General features: G+C 38.1%; 1 protein-coding gene across 10 annotated transcripts in view; it reads left to right on the top strand.

Moving 5' to 3' along the window:
- The first annotated feature begins 3,066 nt into the window (after nucleotides 1-3,066).
- Nucleotides 3,067-16,343, top strand: part of NFXL1 (nuclear transcription factor, X-box binding like 1) — a 61,808-nt gene continuing 48,531 nt past the window's right edge. The window contains exons 1-9 of one of the 10 annotated variants that reach the window (XM_027544435.1): nucleotides 3,067-3,296; nucleotides 3,700-3,885; nucleotides 6,780-6,956; nucleotides 10,607-10,716; nucleotides 12,524-12,654; nucleotides 13,895-14,073; nucleotides 14,302-14,463; nucleotides 14,566-14,666; nucleotides 15,257-15,371. In XM_027544435.1, the coding sequence (XP_027400236.1) occupies nucleotides 3,702-3,885; nucleotides 6,780-6,956; nucleotides 10,607-10,716; nucleotides 12,524-12,654; nucleotides 13,895-14,073; nucleotides 14,302-14,463; nucleotides 14,566-14,666; nucleotides 15,257-15,371 (1,159 nt within the window). In that variant the 5' untranslated portion in view covers nucleotides 3,067-3,296; nucleotides 3,700-3,701. Of the gene's footprint in view, nucleotides 3,443-3,699; nucleotides 3,946-6,779; nucleotides 6,957-10,606; nucleotides 10,717-12,523; nucleotides 12,655-13,894; nucleotides 14,074-14,301; nucleotides 14,464-14,565; nucleotides 14,667-15,256; nucleotides 15,372-16,343 lie in introns of all 10 variants that reach the window. The other 9 variants (XM_027544433.1, XM_027544430.1, XM_027544428.1 and 6 more) reach the window with 9 other exon arrangements.

Genomic DNA, 16,343 nt, shown 5'->3' with positions numbered 1-16,343 from the left:
TCTCCTTGCAGTCCAAGGGACTCTCCAGAGTCTTCTTCAACACCACAGTTCAAGAGCATCAATTCTTCAGCACTCAGCTTTTTTCACAGTCCAGCTCTCACATCCATACATGACCACTGGAAAAACCATAGCCTGGACTAGATGGACCTTTGTGGGTCAAGTTTTATATAAAGAATTATTAAGCTCTTATAAAAGAAGGACTAGAAGGAAACTATGTATGGTGTTCTAGGACTGAGGGAGAATACCCAAGGAAGGACAAACTTGGAAGAGTTTCCCTCCCCAAGGTTGATTCAGTCTTACTGGTGAAGGTGTAGTTCAGCCCACTAGATAGCAGAGAAGCTTGCTGGTTTGTTCAGGCCACAGCTGTTCTGCAGTCTCCTGCGGAGTGCAGTGATCAGAAACCAGAGGGGTGAGTTTGCAGAGGGGATGGGAGCCAAGGCTCAGGGGTGCTGTGGCAGGTATGAGGAGGGTGTCAGCTGCAAAGGGAATGGTGACTCAGGGGGATCAGTGGTGAGCAGAAGACCTTAAGGTAGGTTTCCATGTTGAGAGGGCTGCTTTGGAAGTTTATCTCCAGGCCAGGCAAATGCTGCAAGGTGGTTGACCTACTATACAGCAGCAGGAAGTAACAGGAGAGCGTGTTGCTTCCTCCAATGCTTCTCCAGTGCCCTCTGCCGAGAAAACTTAACATCTCTGGTGAGATGCTTCAAGTTGTGTCCTGTCACAGAGCATATACTGAAGGGTGAATAGGAGCTGAGGGGCAATGTATTGATAACAGGCAAAGTGTTTACCTGAGTCTAGATGCATTTGTCAAAGATCAATGTATTTAGGGAGCTATATTGAAACACTGGCAAAATGAATCCGTATCAGGAAGACATGTCAGTAATGGACAAATAATTTTTTAAATGACTGGACAATAGGGGTATTCAGATATCCAAATTTTTCTATATTTTATTTTAGGATTCTTTAAAAAATTGAGGTGTGTCATACATATAGTAAGTTGCACAAATCATAAATGTATAATATTTTGAGTTTTAACACATGTACACACAAGTAAAACTACCACCCAGATTAAGATAGAATTTTCCCACCACTCAGGAGGATACCTTATTCCTCCTCCCAATTAAAATTCTCCCACCCCTACCAGGAGTATGCACTAATCTGGCCTCTGTTACTTGTTCAGGAACTTCATGAAATTGGATTCACAAGTAAGTCATCTGTTGTGTCTGGCCTCTTTTGTTCAACATGGTATCTTTGAGATTCACTCATCTTGCTTCACATATCAGTATTTCTTTTGGCATAGCATTCTATTATATGAATATACCACAATTTTTCTATCCTGTTGATAGACATGTGGTTTGTTCCTAGTTTTTGACTATTATGAGGAAAGCTGCTATAAAATGAGTTTTTGTGAAGCTGTGCACTCAGGTCTTTCAGGTATATATTCAGAAGTGGAATTACGTGGGCCTTGGAACATGCCAAACATTTTTCTAAAAGGTTTGAACCAATTTCCACTCCTACCAAAATGCACGAGAGTTCCAATTGCTCCATATTGTTGCCAGTACTTGGTGCATCTTTTGTTTTTAGCTTTTCTTGAGGGTAGTATTTTTAATAATTAAGATTAATTAGAACTATACAATTATATTTATCACTTTTATAATCTTAACTATATAATATTTATCATCTTCATGTATTTCTCATGTTCCCCTTTGATAAATAGAACTTGTTTCCTTCAAATGTTATCTGATATTTCAAAGTGAAAATAGCAGAAAATGGTATTTTGAAATGTGCTCTAAGTTTACCTATACTTCCACATTATAAATCCATCAGCTCTCAACTAAGCTTTTTGAGAATAATATAATAAATGCTTGCTCATTCACATAGCATATAACATTCTTTTTGACTCCGCAGTAGTTATTATGATTATCAATTATCATTGTAAAATGGCAAGGGAAAAACTCTGAACAACTGAGCCTTTTGCCTGATTAGGGCCTCTAAACCTAAGTGGAATTTCTATGTAAACATTACTTTTTCACAGTAATTAAGTAGTAGGATGTTTTTAAGAGTATAGTACAGGAGTCACACAGCTCAGCTGCAGTCCTGGCTCTGCTAGGATATTTAATAAGAAAGTTTTCTGTGTCTTTATTTTCTAATTTACAAAATGGAATAGAAAACAACACCAGGCTATGTCAAGGGCAAGGAACTTAACTTCTCTATCCCACAGTGTAAAATGGGGATAAAAATAGCATTATTGAGTATCACACTGTTAAAATACATATATATGTAAAACACTTTGCATAGTGCCTGGAACTTAATAAATGCTATATTAATATTAGGTATTCATTAAGCTGAAGAGTTGTAAAGGGCCGTGTAGTCCCAAACAGCAATTAATATATTTCTCAATCCCAGACAGACGCCTGAATTTTTAAAATTTCTCCCACTCTTCTCTTTATCTATTATTGAAAACAGCAAAGCCAGAAGAATCAGGACCAGACCTGGCTCTTAACTACTTTTCCTTTTGTTGTGAAAGTAAAAATCGGCCTGCTTCAGAAACAGTACATTATAAACTATAAAGGACTTTGATACTAATGCCGTTAGATTTATCTTCTACATCCCTTTAGTAATTCAGAAGAGCGTTTTCTCCACTCCAGCCACTTTACCGCAGCACTCCCTCGGCTTTCCCTCCCTCTTCCCCGACCTCAAAGTATTTTTCTCGTAAATGCTTTTTCCTATCTGCGAGAAAAGTTCCCTGGCACCAAAGACAGTGGGCAGTCAATTACGACCACTGGTACAGACTCCAGCTAGGTTCAGGGAAGTTTCGAGAAAAAAACAGCAACCTTCGGTGTCCTGAACACCTCAGGGCCCGCCCACTTCCCCATCTAGTTCGCTCTCTCTGCGCCCTGCCCGCCCGAAGTGAAAGTGAAAGTCGCTCAGTCGTGTCCGACTCTTTGCGACCCCATGGACTATACAATCCAAAGAATTCTCTAGGTCACAATACTGGAGTGGGTAGCTTTTCTCTTCTCCAGGGGATCTTCCCAACCCAGGGATCGAACCCAGGTCTCCAGCATTGCGGGCGGATTCTTTACCAGCTGAGCCACAAGGGAAGCCCGAACCCCAGAGCATTTCGGGAACTGTAGGCCCGGTTTCCGAAGGCCCGGTTCAGTTGGCGCATGCGTTCCGAGGGCTGGCCAACACACAGAAAAGGTCCCGGATGAGGAAGCGGCCGGTGATGCCACGCGTTCTGCGATTTGTGAGCCTGGACTTCTGGGAATTGTAGTCGCTTGAGGCGGGCGCCGTCGGTAAGGAGACGTAGCTTTCCTTGGGGTTTGCTACTGCAGTTGCTTCCCGGCGGGATACGCCGGGTTAGTCGGTTGTTCTCCCATCACCGCGCTACTCCGAGGTCCAGGAGGCTCCTTCCTTCTCTCTCGACTCTTTCTCCGTGGCTGTATGCGCCTTGCTCTGCAGTCCATTTCTCTGCCTAGCTCTCTCCCTCTCCTAGCCATCTCCAAAGCCTGGGCGTAGCGGGGGTTCGCCCTCTGGGAGAGACAGGGCCGCGACCTTTTCAAATCCGGCCCCCGTCCGGCGGAGACCCTCCTCATTTCACCCTCATCTCGGTTTCCCTCACTGTCCTTTTCCCCAGACTCTTCGGCACCACAGACCTCACGCTCCTTCCACTCTTTTTTTTTTTTTTTTCCTCTGCAGGGATGGAAGCTTCCTGGCGCCAGGTAGCCGGTGGTCGAGGCCGAGCCCGAGGACGAGGCACTGCGGCCCCCTCCTCGGGAAATGGAGTCCATCTCCGCGGCGCCGGAGGAGGGCGAGAGAAGGGGTCGGTGGGCGCTGCTGTTCCTGGCCTCAGCCCCGGAGGAGCGGCCACCCCTGCGGCTGCAGGTAGCTCAGCGCGGCGCTGCCCCGCGGGGTCTGAAGCGCCTCAGACTTCCGTGGCCGGTGGTGAGAATGGCTCCTGTTCTCGGGCTCACCTGAATACCCACCTCCTAAGGCACTGCCTAGTCTGAGCTGCCTCCTCATTCACTACTTTCCTTCTTCGGGAGTTTATAATTGGCCTCACTTCTCAAAGCTTTCAGGCAACTGTTCATTCTAGGCCAATTCCCATCACACCTTATTCATCATCAGTTTAATTGATATTAATCTTTATTATTTCTCCGTCCCGTAGTCTTCTCTTCTCTCTTGTCTATTGAATTCCCAAGGTTGCAAATCGTAGCCCAGCGGTCTGATTTAGCGTATAGTTTGGTTAACACAATGCGTTAAATCTGAATTGATTGCCGGCAGTTTTTTGGTTTTTCTTTTTAAAATTTCATAAAAACCCGGTTAGCAACTTTTCTTCTCAAACACTGTGGCTTTGGTACTTTTATGCGTGGCAACAGTCGGTTGGGCCGAGTTACAGAAGTCCCTTTTAGATTGGATTTAGGCTTTCCCCTTCGCATTGTGTCTCCTACTTCTGGGGCTGTTTGTCATTTTCCATCTTTGTTTGATTGCCTAGTTTAGTGACCTTAATTATCTATGCCCTATATGCACTTGAGTTTGTGGTACTGTTTTCTACTGGGGTCACAAATTTCATGTCCTTTCCTGGATATATCTGGTGTGGCCTCCTTCAGCTTGTCAGTATCCTTCACCCAAGGCAACGGACAGGAGTTGGAGCTAACTCAAAAGAGATAGTGAAGGACAGGGGACCCGGGCTTGCTGCAGTTCATGGGGTTGCAAAGAGCTTAGTGACTGAACAACAAAGCAGTGTTTTGGTGGCGTGCACACATGCAGCTTTCAGTTGTCCACAGCAGTGAAAGAGTGCAGGGGGTCAGAGAATAATCCCGGAAATCATTTTATTGTTGTATTTTTCAAAATATATTTTTTTGGGTGGAGGAGCAAATTGAGCTTCTGAATGTTATACCTCCTCCAGCTAATTTTAAAGTTAGGTGATAGAAAATTCTGAGTTTAGGATAGTGATGAGTTACTGAGTATGATATTGGTGGTACTGAGGTATGCAAGAGGGAGACTTGTGAACAGTTTTGGTGAACTTCCTTGGATTTTGTGGTTAGAGAAAAGCAAGCATCCTTCAACTGGATAATTGAGATTTGACTGTAAAAAATAATATATGGGAAGGTTGCTTTGTCAGCTGTCTTTGAGATGATCTGATCTGGGTCTATTGATCAGGTTATGAATGTTTTTATTATATCTGCTTCAACCTTTAAAAAAATTTTGAGTCATATATCTTATATCAATTAGTTTTCTACTAGTACTCAAAGATTCCTATGTAAGCTCTGTACATTTTCCTCCAGTTTTACTTGAAATATCCAGGAGTTCCAGCCAAACCAGCTGCAATAAGAAAAGGAGAGGATTTCATGAGGAAAATAAAGATAAAACATCATTAAATACAAGTACACCACCTAAAATAGGAAAGTTTTTATGAGTAGTGACTCATCAGTTTCAAGCATAAAGTGCATTTCTTAGTGCACTGATGAATTAAGGCACTCATGAATTAAGATCAATTCAGTATGTTTGTGGCTCCTTTCTTGAACTGTGGTTGCTGTCTAGAAGGGTTTATTAATAATGCTTGTAGAGAATTCTGATAGTCCTGCTCTTGAGGAGTTTGAAGTCTCATTGGGAATGTGCTATGAAGTAGTCTAATTCTTTTTTGCATTATTTAAGACAGTAACAAAATCAGAAGTACAGACAGTGCTAAGCAGAATAACGGAACTAATTCAAAACTTACTTAACGTTTCTTTTTGGAATGAAGTTGTGAGAAGCACATTTTCCATGTTAGCAGTATTTTGTGTTGGATTCCTGTGCTTAGTCACTCAGTCGTGTATCACTGTTTGCGATCCCGTGGACTGTAGCTCGATAGGCTCCTCTGGCCATGGGGAGTCTCCAGGGAAGAATACTGGAATGGGTTACCATGCCCTCTTCCAGGGGATCTTCTTGTGGCCCAGGGATCGAACCCAGGTCTCCCGCATTGCAGGCAGATTCTTTACTGTCTGGCACTTTACGGTCTGATTCTTTACAGTCTGTCTGATTCTTTACCGTCAGTCACTTTTTGTGTGGGATTAATGTTCAGTAAATGTGTTTTGTGACCACATGCTAATAAAGACAAAAAAGTTCTTGCGCTTTCTAAGCAGCAATTGTAAACATAGTGAGTATACAGTGAATATTGCTTGTGCTAAGTCTTTGGTGGGCCAGGCCATGTTGGGTTTGTAGTATGGAAGAAGATGATTTGAAAAAGCACGTGGCTTTGCTGATTTTGATGTGCTCCCAGTGGGTATGTTTCCCACCTCTTAAGAATCACTGTGTACCATTCATTCATTTAAAACTTTTTTTTATTATTGGAGTATAATTTCTTTGCATTGTTGTGTTAGTTTTTGCTGTACAACAAAGTGAATCGGCTATGTGTATCCCTTCCCTCTTGGACTTTCCTACCATTTATTTTTAAACATCTCACTTTAATTTTGTTAATGTCCTTGTCTTGAGGTTGATCACCAGTTTTTTGATACTTTAACATGCCTTTGTAAATTAAAAAATTGATTTGTTAGTCACTCTAGAACAGTTTGTTGCATTTAGCAGAATATTTAACAAAAGTGAAAGTTTATATCGTGGTATTCTCTTTACCTATATGATAAGAAATTTGAAAATACTTTTTTTCATAGATGACAGTAAAATAGAATGCACCAAAGGTGACTTTTAAATCTGTATTTTAATAATGTGTTGGTATATCATGTCTTTCTTTTTGCGAGATTGTTTTGCAGAAATGAAAAACATTTTTTTTTTCTATTAAGCAGAGCTAATGTCTCAAAAGAAATTTGAGGAAATCAAGAAGGCTAATCAGGCTGCAGCCAAAAAAATTGTTGAAGAACACTTTAGCTCTTCATCTGAAGAAGAAGGGGATGAAGATTTTGAAGGAAAAAGAGGAAAAATAGTTGCTAATACATTTATAACTTATACTACTCAGACAGGTACTGTATGAGCTTTTAAATTTTGATATTTTTACATCAAATGAAAAATATATTCCTGACTTTTTCTAACACCTTTACTCTGTGTGGAATACTTTTTGTATCTTAAGAATGAACATTCTTATGCTATGGAGTTGAATTTTTACACCTTTTATTATTTGCTGCCACCACTGCTAAGTCGCTTTAGTCGTGTCCGACTCTGCAACCCCATAGACGGCAGCCCACCAGGCTCCCCCATCCCTGGGATTTTCCAGGCAAGAACACTGGAGTGGGTTGCCATTTCCTTCTCCAATACGTAAAAGTGAAAGTGAAGTCGCTCAGTCGTGTCCGACCCTCAGCGACCCCATGGACTGCAGCCTTCCAAGCTCCTCTGTCCATGGGATTTTCCAGGCAAGAATACTGGAGTGGGGTGCCATTGCCTTCTCCGTTTACTATTTGAGTTATATGTTTTATCACAGTAATAGGATGGCAATGTCCTTTATAGCCTTAGAAATTCTCTTTGGTGTTTCATTGGCATCTCATTAGTATGCCTGGGTGGTGGGGATGGGGGATCTTCCCTGAGAGATGAGTTGGGTCCAGTTGTTCCTGATGATGGTTTGATTGCACTTGAAGACTTTGAATACTCCTTTAAATTGATTCTTCATTTTTCTCTTTTTCATTATGTTAAGTGTATCTTGGAGTCAGTTTCATTTCTTAACTTTATTCCTTTATTTTATATCTTACAACTTCTGATGTTTATGCTTTAAAAAAATCTTAGTCTCCTCAGGTTCAGTGTGTACAGTCACATTGTATGTTGTATATATCTGGGTTACTTAACCACATTCGTTTATGAGAGCAAGGGGCAAAGTGATGTTGCTGTGAAGATTTGGTACTAAGTGTAGAAATAGATTATTTTCTGTGAAGTGCTCTTACATATTCCACATTTTATGCTTACAGTCATTGCTGGAAGCATTCTTGAAGGTATTATCCATAGTAGTTGCTGAGTATATTGATAGCATCATGAGCCTGGGTACATATCATCAAAATGGTTTCCAAGGAATTTACCCTGTCTGGCAAGGAATTAAGATTAGGAAGCTTGACTGAGAAGTCTGACTCAGCCAGGTAAAAGTTGGCAAAGAGGAACCTTGAGGTTTCTTGCTTTTAAAGGATTTCATAGAAAGTAACTTCAGGCTTCCTTCAAGAAGACCTCACTTAAACCATTCTAGGTACAGGTGTTATTTTTAAATAGGAAATCCAGTGATATAACCAAGTATTTCTGTCTAGTGTTTAGAAAACTTTTATCATTTATGAGTATTGTTAATTTTAACCCGGCTTTCATCTCAAAGTGTTAAGGCGATTTTCTTACGCTGTATTGTGTCAAATCCATAAGTATTTTGATATCCATTCCATTGTGTTCTGTACTTTGCCTCTACCAAAGTCAGGAAAGTTGACTAGTACAGTAAATGCCAGAGTTATGAGATGGTTCCCATCTCACGTTAGTGAATTGAACACCAGAACTCACAGCCTTTATACTTCCATGTCAAGTTTCAGACTTTAATGGCAGCTTCCTGTTGGGTATTGCTGTCTTGCTGGCCTATGGAAACATAAACATATGTTGAAAGATAACTTATTTATTGTCTTATTTTCTTTATATTAATTAGTAGTGCCACAGTTTTCCCAGTCACCCACCTAAGGCAGAAATCTGGGAGCAGGGTTGGCATATGCATGACATGAGTATATTTTATTTGCTCCCACTCCTCCCCTCAGCTTATGTCAGACAGCTCTTCAGGCACAGCAATCTTTCCTTCTGAATCTTGGCATGAACGTTGACTTTTCAAAGCAACACAATCTCATTGTCACCAAGTCCTGCTGAGTTTTACTTCCTAAATTTCTTAAATTCACCCCACCTTTCCCCATACTGTCATCACCTTAATTCAGGCCCCTACAGCTGTTTAATAGGTTTAATAGCTATTAAATAATAGTTATTTAAATCCACATAATAGCTCTGTGGGGTAGATATTATTATTACTACTATTTTAAAGATGAGAAAGCTGAGATGGACACATTGACTTACTAAATGTCTTTTTTGCTTCATCTGCTGTAACTACCTCCTCTCTGGTACTTCATGTTTCCAGTCTTGGCCTCCTCACAGTCATTTTTCTTCAGTTGCCAGAGTGATCTTGTTAAAATGCATGACTTCAAATGCCATCCTGTCCACCATGACATCTTGGGCACTATACTTTATTGCTGCAGCCAAGTTTTAACACAATTTTCAAAGAAGTCTTACATAAATTTTATAAATATAAGATTAGACTTTATTAAAGTCTATTCATCTTGTTTTTATCTTCTATGTTACATGGTAGCTGTTAAATTAGATGAAATTTTAAAATGCTCTACATTTGTTAGAGCCAGCCATGTCAAAGAGCAAAATAAATACATAGAATATGGTTATTAAGTCTGTCTTTAAGGATTCTCGTCAAACTTTGATGTTTGTTCAAAACAATTGTCTTAGTAAGTTTATAGTATTTTATAGTTTTGGGAGTGATTTTATATATATTTTGTTGAATAATCAAAATTATACTTGTGTTTATAGTATGGTACAACAAGATTTTGTGACTTTTGTGTTTACTTAGATGGTCTTACAAAGTAAAGAATTATCCAAGTGTCCTTCTTATTTTTCTTTTTGATGACATAAATTTTGGCTTGTACAATTTTATTGCCATGTTCTGTACTTATGATAGTTTATGCCAGTAGTGTACTTTTCCTGGAGACTTGGTTAACCTCTGTTGAATAATCTTTATTATACTAAAGGCCTGTAGGTTTATTTTTCTTATACTAAAGTGACTCAGATTATTGTCCTTTTGGTGTCATGTGAGCTTCAGGGTTGCTTTTCTGCCTTTCATTGTGCTGTTATTTCTTGGACCTTCCTGTATTAAACCCTTGCTGCAGCATAGCATAGTGGTCAAGAGGGCTCACTTTGGACCCATACCGAAGTTACTTAAATGTTATGTGCTTCAGTTTTCTCATCTGTAAAATGAAATTAAAAACATCTTATTTAATCTTACTGAAATACAAATAGTGCAGTGTCTACCAAGTAAATGCTTAATGATTGCTTAAAGAAAATACGGTGTAGTAATTTTTTTTCTAAGTCATGCTTCCTTTTTAAGCAGAAATAGCATAATTTAATGAAACAAGGTTATTGTACTGTATTGATCTTTTCATTCAACAGATTTTTACTAAGAACATGCTTTGTCAGACAGACAGACTCATATACACAGACTCTTATGCACTTACACATTGATAGACATATGCTTATATTTAGGCTCAGTGGCTCTGCTGAGCTTTTGCTTTTCAGTTCCTTTCACCTCGCTTTAGGTATGCTTTCTCTTATTACTTGGCATCTTGCTGCCTTTGCCTGAGGCTGTGCCCCCACCGGATTTGTTAAGGACTGTAACAGCAGGTGAACTCTGAGAGAAGGTCAAAATAGAATGCATGGACTTTGTGACCTCTTTGCAGTTCACTGATTGCTTTTTTCCTTTAGCTTCTCCTTTTTTTAGCTGTAGTTTGAACAATTGATAATACTAGACAGTTCTCACGTAATGTGGTGCTGTTGGTGACTTTGTGTTATTTTCAGATGTTGCTTAACCTTAGGTTTTCAATTTTTAAATTTCAAGATGGAGATGTACGAGAATTAGAGCGAACGAAACAGTACGTAAATGAAGCTTTTCAAGCCGGGGCTATGACATGCTTAATTTGTATTGCTTCAGTGAAGAGAAACCAAGCAGTAAGTTTTTGTCCATATCTAAAATAATGTTATTGCCGTCAAATATCTTATTTTGCATGTATACTTTGTAATCATTTATTACTGTTTTTGCTAAAAAATGTTTCATTTGAGAATTCTATTTATAAATTGATATTCAGTTTTGGGGAATCTGTGATTAAAAGAAAAATACCTCTAAATGAGCAATGAATATTTTCAGCACTATTAATAAAACTGAAGCAAATATTTTCAGTGTCAATGCATATGTCATGTTGATAAAGCATTTTTAGCATTAGTACTTCATAGAGACTCACAAGTACTGAAATGTTAAATAACTTACATTTCATTACTTTCACCAGGTTTTAAAAAATATCATTATGTTCCCTGCCTTCAAGGAAGTAAAACCTAGCAGTGACATTTATGGTTTATTAGTGAGCTTCTCTTGTCTTGAAGGTGCTTCTGGAAAGTGGCTAGGTTAATGGGGAGAGATGGATTCAGAGATAACTTATGTACTTAGAGATTCTATGGCCTAATGGTGAAGTTAATATATATGTAAATTTAAAGAGCATTAATAAAGCAATTAAGGGGACATGATGACTGAATGTGATAGACTCACCATTTAGACCTCAAGCTAATCCTCTGCTGTTGTAGCACCATTGCCTAGAGAAGGGCAGTCAGGTCAGATGTGAAATGGATGGGTCATGCAGAATGAACCAGAAATTTAAGCTATATCAGATAAGATAGCATAGCAGCTGCAGGTGCCTTTGGTGCTTCTGGTTGGCTTACTGTGAATTCAGCTGCAGTGGAGGAATAGTCTCTGCATTAAACACTTGCTGTCTGTGGGTTTTTTCCCCAACCTCACTGCTTTCTCTTTGGGAACTAACTCAGCAGGAAGTGGGTATAGTACCGAAGTAGGGCAGAGTTATTCCCCACTGGGGCAACATTCCACCATAAGGAGTTAAGGGATGAGTGCTCTAGCTTCCTCTTTGCTAGTGGTTGGGGCTGGAGTTGTCCTAGGCATGTTTTATGTGGTTCTTCAGAACATTCCTAACAGGACTGAACTTTGGCCCTTAGTAGTAATCAGCTGAGTAATATGCAGTTTATTCGCATTTCCTTTTCCCTCTCTTGACCTTTTACTTCTATATCCCAGTTCTTTTTTTAGGCACTGCTTTTTTGGGGGAAGAAGTTGGCTTTTTTTCAGTGCTTCAGCTGGCTTATGATATTTATATATATATTTTCAAGTTTCTTTGTTCACCCAAGTTTTAGAATTTAGCATTAATTGCGAGACTAATAGATTTTTAATAACAATGGGGCAACAGAGATTATAAGTACATACTTGTGTTTAAGGATTCCTTTTGTGGTGTTATTTACAATTAGAAAAACCTAAATGTACAACGACCCAAAATTTGTTAAATTATGGTATATAAATCAACGTGATACCTGCTATACAGCTATAAATATCATGTTGTATGAACATATTTGATAAGGGTAAGTGCTTATACTATGTTAAAAAAAAGGCTATAGTTACTTATCAGTAACTGCAGTATGACCTCATTTTTTAAAAAGTATGAAATATATACAAAAATATTAGAGATTTTTTTCAGAATGTTAGCAGTAGTTTCTAGCTGAATGAATCTGGATGGTTAATATTATTTTTCTTTACAGTGTTCTACATGTAAATTAATTTTTTAAAAGAACATTTCTTCTATTATGCTAGAGGAAGGTTTTTTTCTGTAATTAGTTCTTGAAAATGATACTTATTTTAAAGTATTGTGGAATTATCAAAGAAAAATCATTTTGTGTTTGTTAATCTCTGATACCTTTGTCTTAGGTTTGGAGTTGTTCAGGATGTTTCTGTATATTTCACATGCCCTGTATCCAGAAGTGGGCTAAAGACAGCCAGTTTCTGGTATCTTCTCTGACGGATGATGATTTTGGAAAGAGAGATTATCCCTGGCCTTGGTAACTTTCTCTAATTTAGTTGGAGTGTTTAGTAGTAAAATAAATGAAAATTGTAGCTTCTAAGTTGTTCTATTGGCAATTTCATTGTCCATGCTTGGCCTTCAAGTAGTCATTTGGTTTGTGAAGAGATGAAACCTACTAATGGCTCCCTCCATTGCCCCAACTTGTATTAACTAATAGTTCCTTTGGTAACTACTAAATCATTTAGATTCTTACCCCCACCACCCCCCCCCCCCCCCACCACAAAGCAACGCCTTAGTTATCTTTTTAAAGAACTTTTAATTTCTTTCTGACTAGAATCCATTGAAATTCTGCAGCTTCTCTCAGGAGCTCCTGTTTGTATATTTTAGTGTCACATTGTACAAGACTGACATCTAACATTTTGATCATTGGCTTCCTAGTTTTAGCCTCAAAATCTATCAAAGCTTCAGGTTATCCAGTCTCATTAAATTTTCTACATTTATTATTTTAGTTTGGCTTCTAGGACCAAAACTGCTTTATTTTAGTCTTGCTGGGTAAAAATTTGTTTTAGTAGAGAATGTGAAGCAGTATTTGAACTTTTCTTTGACTTAGGCATATTTGAAATATATATATTTTTGTATTAGATGTTAAATATGAATATTTTTTATTTTCAAATATTTTTCCCTTTCTAGATTTTGCCATGTTTCTTGCTGCTATATTACCTACCTGTAACCTGATTTCTCTCTTCTGCTTGCTATTGCTAATATAGTTTGCTTATTTGTAGACCACCCAACCAAACTTTTAAAATAGTGAGCCTTATAAAATTGGAATGAATAACTCAAGAATAAAGTTCAGGTGGTTAGTAGAAAGCTAATGTTGCTTTCTTGTATAGCTGTATTTTAGATATGTGTTGTTTAATACAGTAGCAAGTAGCCGCATGCAGTTGTTTATACTCTTAAAAATTATGAAATAAAAAATTGTTTCTTCCTCAGTTGTATGTATTAGCCACATTTCAAGTGCTCACTAGCCATATGTGGCTAATGGCTATTGTGTTGGACATGACAGGTGTAGAACACTTCCATTGTCTCAGGAAATTATTGGACAGAGCTGTTCTAGATGGTTGAAGTTGATTTTAGTAAAATCATGTTTCTTACTAATATAGAGATGGAGCAGAGGTTACATTAACTGATTGTATATACTCCATTGTTAAGTATATTTATATCCCATCTCATATCACTTTTATAAATGAAATTAACTTCAGGAATTTCATTCTTTGTAGTCCCAAATGTAGGTTTGAATACAAACGATCTGACACACCTAGCAGGTACTATTGCTATTGTGGAAAAGTGGAAGATCCACCTTTAGATCCGTGGCTTGTGCCTCATTCATGTGGCCAAGTATGTGAGAGAGATTTTAAACCTTCTTGTGGCCATAAGTGTTTACTCCTCTGCCATCCGGGTGAGTTATATATTATATTTCTTGTTGTTTGTGGGTAGTTATTTCTTCTTACATTGAAGCAAAAAAATCATTGTGAAAGTTGAATCCAGAACTTAAGTGTACATAAGAAAATGTTTGAAGGGATTGCCTTTTAAAGTATCAGGAAAGTGTTAGGAATTACTGATAGGTGTAGGAACTGAAATTTTTAATTTTTGACTTCTGATTTTTTTTCCTTTCATTGGATTCTAGGTCCTTGCCCCCCTTGTCCCAAGATGGTCACAACTACTTGTTATTGTAAGAAAGCAAAACCTATCCCTCGCCGGTGCAGTGCTAAGGAATGGTCCTGTCAGCTGCCATGTGGACGGAAATTGCTTTGTGGACAACATAAATGTGAAAATCCTTGTCATGCAGGTAAAAGGTCATAAGTGTTAGATGTTCCAGCCTTAAGCAGAAGTCAAAGCAGCCGCCATTGCTTTTATGATGTTCCATGCTTATTTATCGTTTTGATTTTAGGAAGTTGCCCACCTTGTCCAAGAGTTAGTAGACAAAAGTGTGTCTGTGGCAAACGAGTAGCTGAAAGAAGCTGTGCAAGTCCACTGTGGCACTGTGATCAAGTAAGTGTATATGCATTTTGAGGAGTGGGTGTTAAAGTCTACCAAAGCATATACAATTAGAAATGCTAGTTAGATTTAGTTGGATAAAAAGAGAGGAAGAACAGCAATTCAGATGAATTTTATTCATGTTTTAGGAAACTTTTCAACTTAGTATCATTTTAATTACCAGGAGAAATTTATTTTTCAAATTAACAGCGACTTGTTGAATTTCAGATTTAGTACATATGTACTCTTTCTTGCTAGCTTTTTCTCCTCTTTTCCCTCTTCTTGAGTTAATCCACTTGAGGAAGTAGGGTTGATTTTGTAGCTTGTCTTAGAATTGGCATGGCTTTAGTACCATTGGAAATCTTGGTGGATGACCACATGAAACTGTATGTTCTTTTTGCCTTTATTGTATTTTAAAAATATACTCTGGCACAAAAGAAATGTGTGTTTGTGTTTATGCACATTCATGATACCTATGTAAGAGAGAAAGCATAATAATATGAGGAATATAAAGAAGTTGCTTATTTGTGATTGAGAAATTATTATGTCATATACAAAGTCTTGTTAACTTTTAAGTCTTTAGCATTTATTGCATGTTGTTCTAGGTATGTGGGAAAACACTACCATGTGGTAATCATACGTGTGAGCAAGTTTGCCATGTAGGTGCTTGTGGAGATTGTCCTCGATCTGGGAAAAGGTTCTGTCCATGTCAGAAGTCAAGTAAGGCTTTCTAAAAAATCTTTAATCAGATTATGATTACTTGTTATGCTAATTATTATATTTTCCCAATTAGTCTTCTCTGGAAACTTACAATGTCATTTCAATAATAATATAAATTCAGTATTAGATTTCTACACACCTGGGTAACAGGTGGATTAAGAACTCAGATTTTGGCCCCAAACTTCCTGAGCCTCTGAAACGGGTGTCTTGTCAAGCTCAGACCAACCTCTTTTCAACCCATCAAAGCACATTCAAGGTGTATCTTCGGCTTCCATCTGAATGCTCTTCCAACTCCCCTATTCTTTCAACCCCTGACCAGTGAAGAGAAGTGATTGAGGGAAGTAAATGTCAATATCCTGTGCTGCATGCTGATAAAACAAACAAAAAACTGGAGTGATAATAATATGATCTTTGATTATATAAGGGTCACCATTCTGAATAGCGTGCCAACATATATAAATCTGGGTGAGTTAAGACTGTGATGAATATAAGTATTACAAGATGTATTCCTGATTTAGTTCCTTCCTCTGATCCCATTTCTTTCTTTGCTTGCTTGAATAAATCTCTGCTAAAATTAAAAAAAAAAAAAAAGACTAAGCGTATCTGGGTTGAAATCCCACTTTCTTGAATATACTTTTCTCATGTTAAATGGGGACAATAGTAGTACCTTCTTCATAAGATAATTGTGAGAATTAAGTGATAAAATGCACATAAATTATTTAGTGTAGTGGCCAGCACATGAAGGAAACCTAATAGTTATAAACTCTTGCCATTATTCTGTGTTAGAGGTGAATTTAGTTTTGACTGCTTTGAGATGAAGGCATAGAAGAGTTTCAGTTGACGTTCACTTTCTTGATTAAGCACCAATACCAGCACACATATTTGTGAGATTATTGCCAGCATTAGTTATAAAATATTTATGTTAAAGGCCAATTTCATAGTTTGAAAATCTAGATTTTTTTTTTTTTTCAT

The sequence above is a fragment of the Bos indicus x Bos taurus genome, chromosome 6, assembly GCF_003369695.1.
Source record: "Bos indicus x Bos taurus breed Angus x Brahman F1 hybrid chromosome 6, Bos_hybrid_MaternalHap_v2.0, whole genome shotgun sequence".
In the NCBI taxonomy this organism is placed as follows: Eukaryota; Metazoa; Chordata; class Mammalia; order Artiodactyla; family Bovidae; genus Bos; species Bos indicus x Bos taurus.
The sequence above is the reverse complement of the archived record's forward strand: the minus strand, read 5'-3'. Positions and strand labels throughout refer to the sequence as shown.